General features: G+C 46.1%; 2 protein-coding genes across 2 annotated transcripts; one reads left to right on the top strand and one right to left on the bottom strand.

The window, feature by feature from the left end:
• The first annotated feature begins 10 nt into the window (after positions 1-10).
• ATP5F1E (ATP synthase F1 subunit epsilon) lies at positions 11-3569 on the top strand. The gene is made up of 3 exons (XM_043479549.1): positions 11-168; positions 1866-1992; positions 3412-3569. The coding sequence occupies exons 1-2, from the start codon at positions 137-139 to the stop codon at positions 1987-1989; spliced, it is 156 nt and encodes a 51-aa protein (XP_043335484.1). The 5' UTR covers positions 11-136; the 3' UTR covers positions 1990-1992; positions 3412-3569.
• Positions 3570-5854: 2285 nt separating this feature from the next.
• TUBB1 (tubulin beta 1 class VI) lies at positions 5855-13448 on the bottom strand. Its single transcript, XM_043480308.1, has 4 exons — positions 12832-13448; positions 9917-10025; positions 9135-9245; positions 5855-9006 (listed from the first exon to the last, which is right to left on the bottom strand). The coding sequence occupies exons 1-4, from the start codon at positions 12886-12888 to the stop codon at positions 7928-7930; spliced, it is 1356 nt and encodes a 451-aa protein (XP_043336243.1). The 5' UTR covers positions 12889-13448; the 3' UTR covers positions 5855-7927.
• Between the last annotated feature and the right edge of the window lie 1798 nt (positions 13449-15246).

The raw sequence follows: 15246 nt of genomic DNA on the forward strand, positions 1-15246 counted from the left end.
AGGAGGCGGGACTGGCAGGCTCTGAGCCCCGCCCCTTCCGCTTCTCGGACCTGACCTTCCGGCAGCCGGGTCGCGGCCTGAGCCGACATTGACAGGTCTTCGCGATTCGGCCCGACGCGCCCCCTCTCGCGACATCATGGTGGCGTATTGGCGACAGGCTGGACTCAGGTAGGCCCAGGCCTCGGGAAGATCGGGTCTCTGGGGCACGGGGAGGTACGGGGCGGCTCGGGGTCGGAGGTCACGCCGGGTGCTTCGCGGATGGGGGTCGGCCCGGCGAGTGAGGTCCCAAGATGGCGGCCTGCGGACGCTGAGCTAGGGTCACGGCCGCCGGGGCCCGAGGACCTGCCAGCACCTGCCGGAGTGTCGCCGAGCACCTGCGTGCCCCCAGGAGCGCCCTCGACAAGTGCCATGTCTTCTCAAGGACGGCGCTTCTCACCCGCGCGGCCTTTGGCCTTTGAATTGGACTCAGTTGCGGTTCTGGAAGTAACAGAGCTCGAGAGAGCGGAGGGGTTCTCTGGGTGTAACCACGGTCACCATAGCTGGCGTTTCTTTCCAGCATCATTAAAAATTAACTCCTGTTGTCAGGTTTATCGGTAAAACGGGTGAAAGCCCTTGATAAGGTGTAAAGGGCTCTGCCACAGGTGAGCGGTGGCTCCTGGGAAGCCAGAATATGGAGCGCACTGGAGGCCGTGGCTTCTGATGAGACGGAGAAACCATGGATCTAGGTATCACACCTGGTTTCTTTGCCCGTACACCCAGTTGAGCTGCTCACCTGGCTCAGGTTAACACACCTTGTCACTTGACTAGATTAAGTAGCACCTCCTAATGGTGACCTGTGGGTTTGTGACTGGGCAACCCAAGAGTTTCCTGATTTTCAAGGTCGAAGCAGAGTTCTGTAGGATTGGAGGCATGATGGTCCCCCTCAGAGGCAACGCCTACCACGAGACAGGTGGGGCAGACCTGCTCATCTCACGTGGTCTTTCATCCTCCCAGCCACCAGTGGGACAAATATTGTTATCCTCTGCTTTGTCCTGTTGTTTTTACAGGTGAGCACATTAGACAAAAAGATGGAAAGGTTACCAATTCCTAGGAGTGGAAGCAAGAATCTGAACTCCTACCTCTGGCTCCCCAAAAAACAAACCTGAAAACATGAGAAAATAGTCAGCAGCAAACTCCCCTTCCTGTTTTCAAAAAGTGTGAAAAGTGAGCTTACATCTCCTGGAAAATAAGGTGTTGATGGGAGTCCCATGTAGCAAACAGGAAGCAGGCTGTCAGATATTTTGCTAGAATTGATGTTCTCTAAGGGCTTCTCAGTTTAACTTAAAAACTTTGATTGGAAAGTTATTTTCAATGGCACACCTGTGAATCAGAATCCAATATTCTAAGGAAAACCTTTAAATAATCAGAAGTAGAGCTCTTTTCATTCAAAATAGGTTTTTTTTTTCCTCCTCTTTTAATTATGTATGATTTATCTTGTAAGAATAATAAAAGGCAAAACGTTGAATTAAATGGGAAAAAGTACAGTTATGTTATACCCTTAGTTAACATTTAGAACTGTGCTGTGGGTGTTTTCCTCTAATAAATCTATGCATCTTTTAGTTCAAATTAATATGTATTGAAGAGAAAACAGTGCAAGGGAAAATAAAAAATCTCCCATTCTAATACCAGTGAAGGCTTTGATACATTTCTTTCTGGATTTCTCTTTGTATAGATTCCTTTTGCATCAGTCATTTATTTTAAAGTTCAGTTCTACAGTAGTGTACAATGAAACCAAAAGCATAGGAAGGAAAACAAAAGCATAGTCACACAACCAGTCTGGCTGAATCATTGATTATTAGCTTTCTTGCTCTCTCATTTCCTCCCAGCTACATCCGATACTCCCAGATCTGTGCAAAAGCAGTCAGAGATGCACTGAAGACCGAATTCAAAGCAAACGCCATGAAGACTTCTGGCAGCAGCGTAAAAATTGTGAAAGTGAAAAAGGAATAATCTGTAAGTTACTGATATATTCAGAAAAACAGTTGCACCATAAGTTTTTAGAAAGCTTTTAAAAATCAGATTTCAGCTTTCTGAAATAACTGTCCATGTTTGGTCAGTTGGTACATTTAGAGTTAGTGGGATGATCATTTGAGGCATACAGGTTGTAGAAGTCCCATGGCTTAATCAAAGAAAGTCATTGGGAGGCCCTGACAAGCAGAAGTATTTGCCACATTGATTTTCAATTCATTTAGCGAAGCTTAGGTAAAGAGCCATCGGTCATCTTATTTTAATTAAACCTGTTTCATTTGCACAAAATCAAATAATTCAGAGGATAAACTCCCAACTTTTATAATTGTTATTGGAGTTATGTAACTACTTCAGGAGCTTGAAAAATTACACTTCTTTGAGAGTTTATTTTCCCCACATCTGCTAATGTTCTGAAGCATGAAGGCTGCAAGTATAGGCAAGGGTCCTGATTTCATATCAAGCATTAAAATTATCAATACCCTGCAGTGGATACTGTTTGCTAAATTTATTATGCTTTCAGAGTTTGGCTCATTTCATCTCTGATGTTGGCATTGCAAAGTAAGACAGTTTTGTACTGTTGATAAGTTCAAACTGCTAAAGTGATTTGATCTCTAAACCACTTTCTTGACTTTATTATTTCAAAGATAAATTGAGGCAAATTACCAGAGGGATGTTTTTCAGATTTAATTTTCTTGTTTTGCTTTAAAAAGAAAAAAAAGCTTCAGATCCGCAGTAGCAAGGAAGTGTGATAAATATTAATCCTTTAGTAGCTTGTGGTTATGAGCAATTTTACTTATTGGAACTGTCTCCCCTAAGCATTCTTCATTTTCATTTTAAATTAGTAAATATTTTATTACAAGTCTGGAGATGCGGTGTTTTGAATTGAGCCCTGTTATTGCTGGGGCTCTCTGTCTAATCTCATCATTCTGAGGAATGAGACCTTTAGGTTGGGTTGTTTTTTCTAACAGTGAGCTAACTGAGAAAAATCACCCCATCTCTGCCTGCAGCATGGCTGAGCCAAACCATCGAATGCCCACAACCTTTCGATGTCCTTGGGGCCAGGAAGTAGGGTCTGGCTCCAGTAAACAGCACAGTGACCATTGTCTATACCTCGTACAGGGAATGAGCCCCCACTGCCTCAACGTCTTCTGAAGGCAGAGTGTTTCTTAACTAGGGGGAGAGTGTGTGTCTTTACTTAGCCGGGAAGTGCCTCTTTGGCTGGGGCCGCTCACGTGAACCCGTACTTTTTACATCTGAGAGCCAGGGTTTATCACCAGCTGAGGGAACTGAAGCCGCAGTCGTATTAATACAGCTCATTGTAAGGAAGTTATTTCCCCTATTTGTGTTGGATTTTTAAGAAAACATAAAAGGACCATCAACTTGGATTTTCTCTTTTCCTTCTAGACCCTGAGTACAGCCTGAATGCTGCATGTTCAAGGTGAAGCTGTGAGCACGTATTATAGCAGATTGGAAACCATCTCCCTTCATGGAAAAAAAACAAAATAATACCTGTGTTGTTCATAGATTGACAATGCCAGTAAATTAAAGTACAGTTCACTCTAGCTGTTGGTCTTTGGTTTCTGTCAGACTTCTTCTTTATGGGAGCCATCTGCACGGCTGCAGGAGTATGATAAAGGGAGAACAGAGACTTCCTGTCCATCCAGTGGTTAGCACTCCGAGCTGCAGGGGGCGTGGGTTCGATTCCTGGTTGGGGACCCAAGATCCCACAGCCGCCCAAAAAAAAAAACCCAAAAAGTTGAAGAAGAGATGTCATATCTAGTGACCAAAGGGATCCAGGAGACATTTTGAAAATGTCTCAAAATAGTGCTCTTTTTCATGACATTAATTGACAGAATTGGGCTCTGTCATCAAAGCTGTCTTACTCCTTATCTTCTAATTGCAGACGTGTCAGAGGTAGAGGCCAGGGGTGGGGGAGGGGAGGTGGGTTGTCTGCTGGCCTCATCCTCCTTTGCAGGCACCCGTCATATCCAAGTGGTGCCACTTAGCCAGCAGGCTAAGTGAAAATGATTATTAAAAGCATAGATTAGAAGACAAAATACTAAATTATAGTATTCATTTCTTATCACGCACTTCAAATCTATAGAGGAGTACTTTTAATGTTGAAATTATCAAGCACAAAATACCTTTCACTTTGTTTTATAAATGAACTTTTATATCCTGGGAGTGTTTCTCATAGGAAACTAGACAAAACCACTCAGTAACTTATGGAGTTGATGGCTGAGCTGACATGAAAATCTAAGGCTCTGGACTGCAGGTCTCAGGCGTGATCGTGACAGCCCTCCACTGTACTTTTTGGGGTAATTCATTTACCCTTTAAATACTTAGAGATAAAGAATTGTTGAAAGTGTAGTGTTTCTCTTTCTTTGAAACTTGAAAGCACTTGTCTAAGTAAAATCCCACTGCAAAGCTAGAAACTGCTTGACTGATAACCACTTCTGGAGGATGGAGAAATACAGCTGGACAGGAAATTTTGAAACACTTCAGCTTCTGCCCCAGGAATGGCTCTCACCTTGGTACTTAAGCTCACTATATAATTTATCAGGGCCACTCAGCCATGCTGAGGACGAGCCCAGGAGAACGCTTTTGTTCTTGGCTCCTGGAGAGGACTTCCTGCCCCAGACTCTTGACCTGTGTGTAAATTTTATCTCATTCTCCGCACAGGGTGCACGAAGAGGAGCGGGGGTGCTGAACAGAAGCCGCTTATGAGCCCCTTGAGTCCTGTGCCTGAGGCTTTTGTCCTGAGCTTTTGAAGTCAGGGCCCCTCAGTTGTCATGCTTTAGTCCCCACAATTAAGTTACCAGGAGGCATCTTTGATTACCAGGACAGAAACAAATGACTCACAAGGCCATGGGGCCTCTGATACCAGACGAATAAAGTAACTGATAGGCAAAGGGCTGAATCATTTCCAGCCAAGTTAATTAGAGATAAGTCATTTTATTCAGGAGGCAGATGGAATAATTAGAGTCGAGACTTAGGGACAGGCCTTGTGATAAGGATTAAAGCTAACTGAGTAAAGGACAGATTCACTGCTCAGTAGAGATTCTGTGTGGTTCTTCATGATTAAAAACAGTCCTGAACTGTTACCATGAGGCCCTGCGTCAACGTCCCACTGGGTGGCTGGCAGGACCACTGTGTCCAGAACACCAAGGGGCCTGGTCAGATGGAGTTGTGGGTATTTCACTAAGCACCTGCGTGACTTGTGAGGGATTCAGTCTCCTCATTCACACAAGGTTCTTGTGTGTGAAGTGAAGGAATCAAACGCTCTAAAATCCTGAGTCTACCATCTCAGCAGTCTTAGAGAGACCAATGTTGCTGTAGCCACTGTACAGCTAAAGGAAGAGGCCCTTCAAAATTGGGACAGATTTCTTTTAGTGTGTTTGCTTTTTTTTTTTTAATCTATATCTACTTAGCTCAGCTGATAAAGAATCTGCTTGCAATGCAGGAGACCCCAGTTCAATTCCTGGGTCAGGAAGATCCCCTGGAGCGTAGATAGGCTGCACACTGCAATATTCTTGGACTTCCCTGGTGGCTCAGCTGGTAAAGAGTCTGCCTGCAATATGAGAGACCTGGGCTTGATCCCTGAGTTGGAAAGATCCCCCGGAGAAGGGAACAGCTACCCACTCCAGTATTCTGGCCTGGAGAAGTCCATGAACATGGGGTCGCAAAGAGTCAGAAGTGAAAGTGAGCAACTTTCACTTCACCATACAAAAGAGTAGGATAGTGGGATGCATTTTGAAATATTTTAAACTACTCAACATTAATAAGTCTGGGCAGTTAGACTCCAAGAAAAGGAATTTATTTAGTCTGAAATAAAGCAATTTAGCCATTTAAAATTGAATGTATTTTAATGATTACTATTGAGCAAGCAAAAATCTTTACAGTAATATAAATCAGCAGGGTTTTGTTTTTTTACTTTAGATCTGTATCCTTTCCTGCATCTATTTAATTGCCTTTTTAGATTTGAGAAAGTGAAAAAAGTGCCAGAGGAAGCATGTGTATAAATTCTTATGTAATCACAGGTTATAAGTCTTTTTAGCATCTAAAGAAGTTATGAACTCAAACTAAGAGTAATTCAGATGCAGTTTCTTATTAAATCTGCTTTCGGTTTTAGTGCTTTTTGAACCACAGGTAGAAGGTGTTTAAAACTTTATTTTTTAAAATTCTGTAAATAAAAGGCATGTCACAATACAAACATCAAGAGAATTTTTCTCTTGGTGCATATTTTAGTTATTTTCTTGTGATATGCACGTGAAAAGAGTGAAGTTTCTCAAAAAGCTACTATCACCCATCCACTGGCTGCCTTATTACTGCAGGTTACAAGGCAAATAGATGAAAACCCAGTTGCCTGCAAGTAAATAGTTCCTACCATCACCGACTGCCCATGGATCCAATTGGATAACTCCGTGGTAATTCTAGAAAGCCATTAAAACCCTTCAGGCGCTGGATGGGATGGCAGTGCTATATGTCAGAAATAGGTAAACTGTAATTAAGAAGTTATGGATGATTTGATTACGCTCTTGTGTATTTGGTCCTGTTGTAATGTGAACAGATTAAAATTGTGTAATGGCTAAAGCTGTGTCATCATGCAAACATTTATGGCAACTTCTGCAAATTAATATCAACTGTAAAAGTTCCCTAATGAGACAGTGTCCTCCATAACCTCGAAGGACACTACAGCCACCGCTGCTTAATTCCTCCGTTTCAGTGGTCGCTGGGCGTGCACGTGCCCTTTCTAAAGAGCAGGGCAGCTGCAGAGCCCTTTGAGGAGGGTTGCTGCATTAAAGTGAAAAGGGCATTTTGAAATAGCCTTTACAAGAACCAAAGATGATGAATGAATTCCCAGAATCAAACATTAATAAGAAACTTTAAAGTATCTACATATATGTTAAGAGCTAGTTATACAGGGCGCTTCCCTGGTGGACTCGTGGTTAAGACTCTGAGCTCTCAGTGCAAGGCATGCAGGTTTAGTTCCTGGGAACTAAAGAGCCCACATACTGCACAGCACAGCCAATTTAAAAACATTTTTAAAAGGTAGCTAGAGGATGAGATGGCTGGATGGCATCACCGACTCGATGGACATGGGTTTGAGTAAACTCCGGGAGTTGGTGATAGACAGGGAGGCCTGGTGTGCTGCGATTCATGGGGTCACAGAGTCGGACACGACTGAGCGACTGGACTGAACTGAACTGATTCAGACATAAAGATCAGAAGACTGGAGTTGTTATTTTGTGGGGTTTTTTGCCTGGGTATTTTTTTGGGAAGGACTGCCACTTTCCTTTCCTCCCTTGTCCCTTTTGCAATCGGTATGCTGAAGTGTATACACAATCTCCACAATTTACTAGTGGTCATTGACTCCCGTGTTCCTCTGTGTGGCTCCCAAACACCAAGCAGTCACATGACTTGACTCCTGGAGGTCAGCAGGTGTGAAAAAGTGGGCAGCGGGCCATGCATTAAGAGAGAACCTATGGTGAGAGCCTTAACAGTCCCGAGATGCCAACCAGTACAGATCCCCATGTGCTTACCAGGGTAGCTAATGCCTATACAACTTAACCTCACCTGCAGGGGCTCCCCCACACCCCCCACCCAGTCCATCTCCACACACAGCAAATAGCCAAATCAGATCTTTAAACAAAGGGAGCACTTTACAGTTAATTCACCTGCCTATTAAAAAGAATAAAACCAAGCTTGTGCACAGAATACCACACTCTTCAAGACCCTAGTGCCCGTCAGTACTTCCCCGCCCCCCACCCCACCCCCCAAGTCCCCCATCAAAGCTAACGCTGAGTGGCTGCGGGTGGGTCGCTGTGTCGCAGCACAGAACCGGCCTGCGATCACGAGGGTGACTTGCTCATCCTAATAGCGCTCCGGAAGAGCCAGCCTCAGGCAGGGCCTCTCGCCGTTACTGTTCCTTGTCTGCCGGTTCCACTTCTGCTTCCCCCTCTATCTCCGCCTTCTCTTCCACATCCGCTCTGGCGTCTTGAAACTGTTGGTACTCGGACACCAAATCCTGGACGTTACTCTCAGCTTCAGCAAACTCGTTGATGTCCATCCCCTCGCCGGTGTACCAGTGCACGAAGGCCTTCCTCTTGAACATGGCCGAGAAATGCTCGGAAATCCTGCCGAACAGCTCCTGGATGGCTGTGTTGTTGCCGATGAAGGTGGCCGCCATGCTCAGCCCCCGGGGCGGGATGTCGCACACGGCCACCTTGACGTTGTTGGGGATCCACTCCACGAAGCAGCCGCTGTTCCTGGTCTGCACGTTGAGCAGCTGCTCGTCCACCTCCTTCGTGGACATCCGGCCCCGGAAGATGCAGGCCACGGTGAGGTAGCGGCCGCGGCGGGGGTCGCAGGCGGCCATGGTGTTGCGGGCGTCAAACATCTGCTGGGTGAGCTCGGCCACGGTCAGCGCGCGGTACTGCTGGCTGCCCTGGGCCGTGAGCGGCGCGAAGCCGGGCATGAAGAAGTGCAGGCGTGGGAAGGGCACCATGTTCACGGCCAGCTTGCGCAGGTCAGCGTTGAGCTGGCCCGGGAAGCGCAGAGAGGTAGTGATGCCGCTCATGGTGAGGGACACCAGGTGGTTGAGGTCCCCGTAGGTGGGCGTGCTGAGCCGCAGCGTGCGGAAGCAGATGTCGTAGAGCGCCTCGTTGTCGATGCAGAAGCAGGCGTCGGAGTTGAGCACAAGCTGGTGCAGCGCCAGCACGGCATTGTAGGGCTCCACCACCGTGTCCGACACCTTGGGTGAGGGCATCACGCTGAACGAGTTCACGATGCGGTCAGGGTACTCCTCGCGGATCTTGCCCAGCAGCAGCGTGCCCATCCCTGACCCCGTGCCCCCGCCCAGTGAATGCACTAGCTGGAAGCCCTGCAGGCAGTCGCAGCCCTCGGCCTCGGTGCGCACCACGTCCAGCACGCTGTCCACCAGCTCGGCGCCCTCCGTGTAGTAGCCCTTCGCCCAGTTGTTACCGGCCCCGGAGTTACCTGGGGGCACAGGGGACTTGGTCATCCCTCTCCCCCACCCCAGGAACGGGCGTGGGGGCTGGGGAGGATGCACACCTCCAGGAGGCGCTCTTGCTCTCTCCCCAGTGGAACCTGCCAGAAAAACCTACCGTGAACAAAGCTGTCCGGTTGGAAGAGGGTCCCCACTCTGCTAGATCGGATGCTGTCCATGGTCCCAGGTTCCAGATCCACCAAGACTGCTCGGGGCACGTATTTCTTACCTGCTTAGAAAGATATGAAGTTAGCAAACTTCTAACTTGTTTTTCTGAAGGTTCATGTTTCATCAAAGTAGAACCTAGGTAGGGGGAAAGAGTCCTTCTAGAAAGTGTCTTGAGTAGAAAGACTGGCAGTGATAGCTTGGACCCCGACAACAATCACAGAAATCTGTAAAAAGCTTCAGAAATCACTTCTTCCACCATTGTCCATTTAGTTTGTTCTCTTGTGAGTGATGAGGATTTTGTTCCTATTGGAACTGACTCTACTTTTTATTTCAAAACCGGAAAGGGGAAGTTCCCTGGCTGTGCAGTGGTTAGGACTCTGCAGTCTTACTGCCCAGGGCCCAGGTTCAATCCCTGGACCCGGAGCTGAGATCCCACAAGCCACAATGCATGGCAAAAAAACCGCAAAAAATTTAATAAAATAATTAATTAATTTAAAAATAAAAACCAGAAAAGGAAGATAAGGGAAAAAATAATAAAAACCAGAAAGGAAGGTCAGGGCCTAAACAGTCTGTGTTGGCAGTGTGGCCCTACTGTGACCAGAGACAGCTTTTCCAGGGCTACCCTCAGTAGCTCTCAGAATATTACCCGCCTGTCCCTCTGGTCTCGAAGGCCCTCCTCTCTCTACTGTGTCCCCAGGGCCGGTGACCATGGCCGAGAGCACAGCGTCCTACCGTGAGCCTCATTGTAGTACACGCTGATCCTCTCCAGCTGCAGAGCGCTGTCCCCGCAGTAGCTCCCGGCCCAGTCTATCCCATGCTCCTCTCCAATCACCTCCCAGAACTGAAAGCAGAAGGAGAGAAGGTCAGTGTCCAGAGGGATCCCGCTGAAGGCCAGGTTGGAGCCGGCAGATTGAGCAGAAAGACAGGAAGCGAGAGCTCTGGGTCTGCTTTCCTCCCTGAGACTTATCTTTGGGGCCCTTTTCCTACCTGCCGGCCCCTTCCTAAATTTATGCTTTGTCCCTGCTCCTAGCCATGAAGATGAAAACAGTGTTTTATATCCACCTGAACTGCTTCGATACAATGTAACACATAAAATGTCAAATTGGATTTTGTTCCTGTGAAATTCAGGCCCCCATGTATATTAATGCTCTTCTTTTAGAATTTCACATCAGTGTATCTCTAGTTAGGCCTTACAGTGCATCCAGCTAGCAGAGTATAGATCCCATTAAGTGAAAATAAACTGAATTCTTATCTGACTGCATGATAACATCTCATTCCACTTTGCGGATTTATTTTCATGCAGTTTTTCCCAAAAGCCCATCACGAGGACACCTATGCATGCTTTTAAACAGTGCGCATTTTGGATGATCAGATATGTGCTCAATTCAAAATTATGCATAGCCATTTTCTGGTAACTATTTGAAACATATTATACTTTCAGTCACATACACATATTATTCATATAGATATGTGCCAGGCTTTTATGGATACAGTTACTGAAATGGCCCCTTTTCATTACCCCAGAGAAGCACAAATATACTTGAAAATGTATTCGTTTATGTTCGATCCCCAAGGCTGTTTTTCCAACCACATTTTTAAATGATAGCTCTGCTTCGGCCTTGATCTTATTAATATAAGTCTCTATTTTATAGTAAATTATCAGCAGAGAAAAAAGAAGGTTCTCTGAAACCACAAATTAAATGTCTTGTGTATACTTAGGGATGATTCACATTGCTGTATGGCAGAAACCAACACAACATTGTAAAGCAATTATCCTCCAATTAAAAATTTTTTTAAATACCAAAAAATAAAATCAGGAGTAAGACTAACAAAAAAAAATGCATCCTAAAAGTTCTTATGGGCCCAAATAATAAGTTTTTGCTGGGTCTTTAACCATTAGGCAGCACGGTTCTGGACCCAGAGCTGAGACCCTGCCTAGACCCTGCACTCCCTGCCTGGATCCTATCTTCATCTTATCTTCCAACTTCAGAGCAGTAGGGGCCCATGCCTCCCTTGTCTGTGTGTTTGAGTTTCAAATGTCTTATCGCTCCAGCAAGGAAGGATGACATCTTCTTTGTTAAGCGGTCATTTTCTTTGCCCCAGGTTTTAAACACCTGTTTTAAAAGACTTTCATTTTTTCCATAGCTGTGTCAGTTACAGTAGCCAAAATTTGGAAACAATACAGATGCCCTTGCAGATGACTGAATAAACAAACGTGATCTATCTGTACAGATGGATTGTTATTCAGCCTTAAAAAGGAAGGAAGTTCTGACACCTGCCACAACAGGGATGGACCCTGAGGACACTATGCTAAGTGAAACAGGCCACTCACAAAAGGACAAATACTGTTATATGATAATGAAATTCATAGAGACAGAGAGGAGAATTGCAGGTGCCAGGAGTAGGGGAGAGGAAATGGGGAGGTAGTGTTCAATGGTATGTATGAAGTTTTAGTCTTACAAGAAAAAAGCAATTTAAGTTTAGTTTTTCAAGAAAAGCATTTTGGAGATTGGAGGCATGACAGTGTAACTATACTTAACACTACTGAAGTAGATACTTAAACATGGTTACAGATGGTAAATTTTACATCATCTCATCACATATAAACTTTTAAGTTGTAATGCAATAAAGTTTTTAATGCAATTCATGCTAGTAGAAGTAATTTCAAAATAGTAAAGAGAATAATCAGACAGCTGTTTCATAATAGAACTGATCACTCTAAAATTAGAGTTGAAGAGGGCTGCCCTGGCAGTCCAGTGGTTAAGAATCCACCTTGCAATGCATGGAACACCGACTCAATCCCTAGTCTGAGAGGATCCCACATCCCATGGAGCAACGAAGCCCATGAGCCGCAACTACTGAAGCCCAGGCTCCCAAGAACCCGTCCTCTGAAGCAAGAGAAGCCACTGCAATGAGAAGCTCCCCCAGCCTCCCTCTACTGCAATGAAGAGTAGCTGCCGCTGGACACAACTAGAGAAAACCCACATGCAGCAGCGAAGACCCACCACGGCCAAAAATAAATAAATAAATCTTTTTAAAAGTAAATTTAAAAAAACTTAGACTTGGAGGTATTGGGCTCTGGTATCTGTTTCTTAGCATTGGTCAATAGAACCAAGTACTTTTTAGAAAAATGCGATGGAGGAGGAGAAAAACTTATTTATATCGCAAAGGATTTATTTTAATTATTTCTGTTGCTGAACACCAAAAATTTTAGGTTTACCACTTTGATTTTCTGTTGCATTCAAAATAAATTAGTAGTTGATCTTTTTTAACTGGAACATAAATACAGGAGGGGAGGGAAAGATATCTTAGTGATACAGTGGAAAAATTTTCCCAAGAAATTTTGGAAAACTATTTTGAGACAAAATTACTGGTTTTAGATACGAATGCAGAAGTGATCAAAGTTAAAACAATTGACAGGTGTTTTATACACATGTAACTGTCCACAAAATTAACAGGAGTTAGATTTACCCTTTAAGCCTTTTCCTATGCCCTCAGTCTCTTTAACTACTACAGGCATCGTTTGACGTCAGTAAGTTAAGACACTGGGCAAGCGCGTAGATCTGCTGGGCTCGGATCCTCCCTGTTACCTTAGGGGCTTTTTCTATGCTGTGGATCATGGACAGTAGTAGTTGGACGTTCCTTACCTTGGCTCCAATCTGGTTGCCACACTGGCCAATCTGGATGTGTACGATCTCACGCATCCTTGCTCTGCGCCCGAGGATCAGACCTGCCTGGAGTGAGTCCCCAGTCTGGAAGAGCTGCTGGTCACTGCTGCAAGCCTTACACAACTCTGGTCATCGCAGTGACAGGACCCACTGACCAGGCTGCCTCCCGCAGTGACCCAAGGGTGTGTCCAGCCTGGAGGCCCAGCCCCTGCCCCTCTCTGCTCTGTCATCCTTGTAGAGGGGGAGTTCTTCCTCTCCCAACACGGAATACTGCCCGATCATTTCCTAGAGTTCAAGACCAAAGGCTGCTGTTGTGTGCGGTGCCTACAGGACTGGCAGCAGGCCTCAGCCTTGCATGGTGGAGTCTGGGCACCAGCTCCGGGCCCCCAGTTGGTCAGACTCCTAGCTCACCGGGGCGACCAGGACCACCTCCAGAGACCTTTCCCACCCAAGCCAGTTGTATTATCAGAAATCCTTTAGTCTAAATGCATGGCATGACAGATGAGTCCACAAATTCCAGAGCATGAAGTGGCTTCACTACAGCCACACATACAACCAATTAGACATCGCCCCACCCTCCCTCAAGAACCTGCCATGGCTCCCCTGTCTTCAGCTGTGCTTTGTCTAAAAGCCACTGGTGGCGCTAAGGTGGAACATGGATGGACAGTTCTGATTTTTATGTTGTATATTTTAATGTTAATAGAAAAAAAAAAAACTTGCTAAGTCTCTTTAGTCATGTCCAATTCTTTGCAACCCTATGGACTGTAGCCCACCAGGCTCCTCTGCCCATGAGGATTCTCCAGGCAAGAGTACTGGAATGGGTTGCCATGCCCTTCTCCAGGGGATCTTCCCAACCCAGGGATCAAACCTCGTCTCTTATGTCTCCTGAGGTTCTTTACCACTAGCACCACCTGGGAAGCCCAATAGTAAAATGATAAGAGAAAGTTTGCTTTTTCAACTTGGCCAAATTTGTATGGATGACATGTGATTCTTGGGAGTTTGGGAAATCAGAATGGAGACATAAGATCTAAACTCTCCGGCTTGCCATCAAGGCCTCTGTTAACCTGGCTCCAGGCTTCCATCCCAGCACCCCCTCCAGACTTTGGTCCTGCGTGGTCAGGGTTCTGGAATATTCCCTCCTCCACACTGGGCCGTGGGGTTTTCAGCTGTCTCCCAGCACATTGTTCATACTGGCGGTCATTTGCCCCTCCCTGACATGACAAGGCCCCCTTTAACGTAAAAGCCTGTGACAGCCACGCCCACCTCTCTGCCCAGGACACAGCCTGGCTGCCCCTTTATGCCACTACCCAGCTCTCCTCTGTTGCCCCTTTGCTCTCATCACAGGGGTCTCACTGACTTTGGTTCCTTTACCAAACGATGAAGTCCCTCAGACCCAGTGAGGGTGTCCCTGACACCCAGTGAGGGCCACACAGGAGATGCTCAGCCCCGCACTCCCAGCAAACCAGGCTCACCACCAGCCCCTGCCCATCACCTCTCACCCTGCAAGCCCCAGCCTGACCATCAGCTCCTAAGCCGCGTGCCTTCCTACAGGCCTGGGGAGACCTCGATGTGAGGTCAGTGACATGAGCAGGGAAGTTATCCCCAGTGGACTTTCTGGGGAATATAATCTCCAGTCCTCCCAGGAGTTCAACCATAGAGCCAAGAGCTGAGGTGAACGCTGGGAGGGAAACCACAGGTGGGGAAGAAAGACTTTGTCCCTTGGTGCCGGCCTCAGGCCCACTCCTGTCTGTTGTCCAGTGATCTCACCCATCACGTGCAGACTAAGAGCTCCATGACCCATGGACAGGTCCTGGACCAGGGAAGAGTTGCTGTGAGGGACACGAAGGGGACCATTGTGGACATTTGAGCACAGACTGTGTAGACAGGATAATAACATCGCAGTCACGTTCTATTTCCTGAACTTGATCCTGGCCTGGGGAGCACGTGCATGCAAGCCCTAGTTTTCAGGAGACACTTTGAGGTATTGAAGGTCACCACGCAACTTTCTCTGAAACAGCAGGGCAATGATGACTGAGTGACGCATGGAGAGAGAGGTTAAGCAACCTGGGACGTGTTAAGAGCTGGCGAATCTTTCCAAACTTAGAAATGAGATGAGGACTCTTGCGACATGCCTCTTAGTTTGGAAAGTTCTTTCTACTCCAAGTGGAATGACCACATCATTCACACCTGCGTCTGCTCCACACTCGGCTGCCCCCAAGGTAAAGAGGAGACAGTGTAAATACAAGAAAAGAAATATGCATGTGCTTAGCAGTATTTTTCACGAATTAAAAAATACACAGTGGGGAGGGATAAATTCAGAAGTTGAGTTTTCCTTTTTTTTTTTTTTTTTGGCTGTGCTGTGTCTTAGTTGCAGCATATGAGATCTATTTCCCT

This window comes from Cervus canadensis, chromosome 10 (assembly GCF_019320065.1).
Source record: "Cervus canadensis isolate Bull #8, Minnesota chromosome 10, ASM1932006v1, whole genome shotgun sequence".
NCBI lineage: Eukaryota > Metazoa > Chordata > Mammalia > Artiodactyla > Cervidae > Cervus > Cervus canadensis.

What these genes read in the sequence shown, in the direction of transcription:
- ATP5F1E (XM_043479549.1), top strand. Translation starts at nt 137, where the DNA reads ATGGTGGCGTATTGGCGACAGGCTGGACTCAG. An exon ending in TGGCGACAGGCTGGACTCAG is followed by an intron (nt 169 to 1,865) that starts GTAGGCCCAGGC and finishes ATTTCCTCCCAG; the next exon opens with CTACATCCGATACTCCCAGA.
- TUBB1 (XM_043480308.1), bottom strand. Translation starts at nt 12,888, where the DNA reads ATGCGTGAGATCGTACACATCCAGATTGGCCAGTGTGGCAACCAGATT. An exon ending in GCAACCAGATTGGAGCCAAG is followed by an intron (nt 10,026 to 12,831) that starts GTAAGGAACGTC and finishes TTCTGCTTTCAG; the next exon opens with TTCTGGGAGGTGATTGGAGA. An exon ending in GTACTACAATGAGGCTCACG is followed by an intron (nt 9,246 to 9,916) that starts GTAGGACGCTGT and finishes CTTTCTAAGCAG; the next exon opens with GTAAGAAATACGTGCCCCGA.